General features: G+C 40.9%; 1 protein-coding gene across 1 annotated transcript in view; it reads left to right on the top strand.

The window, feature by feature from the left end:
• LOC107678700 (ryanodine receptor 3) overlaps positions 1-286 on the top strand; it is a 196,980-nt gene that overhangs the window by 177,993 nt on the left and 18,701 nt on the right. Inside the window, exon 93 of the mRNA XM_016474072.1 lies at positions 169-227. Within this exon, the coding sequence (XP_016329558.1) occupies positions 169-227 (59 nt within the window). The remainder of the gene's footprint in view (positions 1-168; positions 228-286) is intronic.

The raw sequence follows: 286 nt of genomic DNA, 5'->3' as shown, positions 1-286 counted from the left end.
CAAAGCTGAATTTTCAGCATCATTACTCTAGTCTTCAGTGTCACATGATCTTCAGAAATCATTCCAATATGCTGCTCAAGAAACATTTCAACAACCGTTGCACATTTGCATTTAAAAAAAATACACATAAAATGCTGTTTATTGATTAATCTGGTGTTTTCTGTGCAGGAAGCCGCCAGTAAGCAGTCCGCTGAATCCGAGACCAAATCAGAGTCTGAGAAGGCCGAGTGAGTGTGTGTGTTTGTGTGTGTCTGTAAGTGTGTGTGTGTGTGTGTGTGTGTGTGTG

This window comes from Sinocyclocheilus anshuiensis, unplaced genomic scaffold (genome assembly GCF_001515605.1).
Source record: "Sinocyclocheilus anshuiensis isolate Anshui unplaced genomic scaffold, SAMN03320099.WGS_v1.1 scaffold208, whole genome shotgun sequence".
Classification (NCBI taxonomy): Eukaryota; Metazoa; Chordata; class Actinopteri; order Cypriniformes; family Cyprinidae; genus Sinocyclocheilus; species Sinocyclocheilus anshuiensis.
The sequence above is the reverse complement of the archived record's forward strand: the minus strand, read 5'-3'. Positions and strand labels throughout refer to the sequence as shown.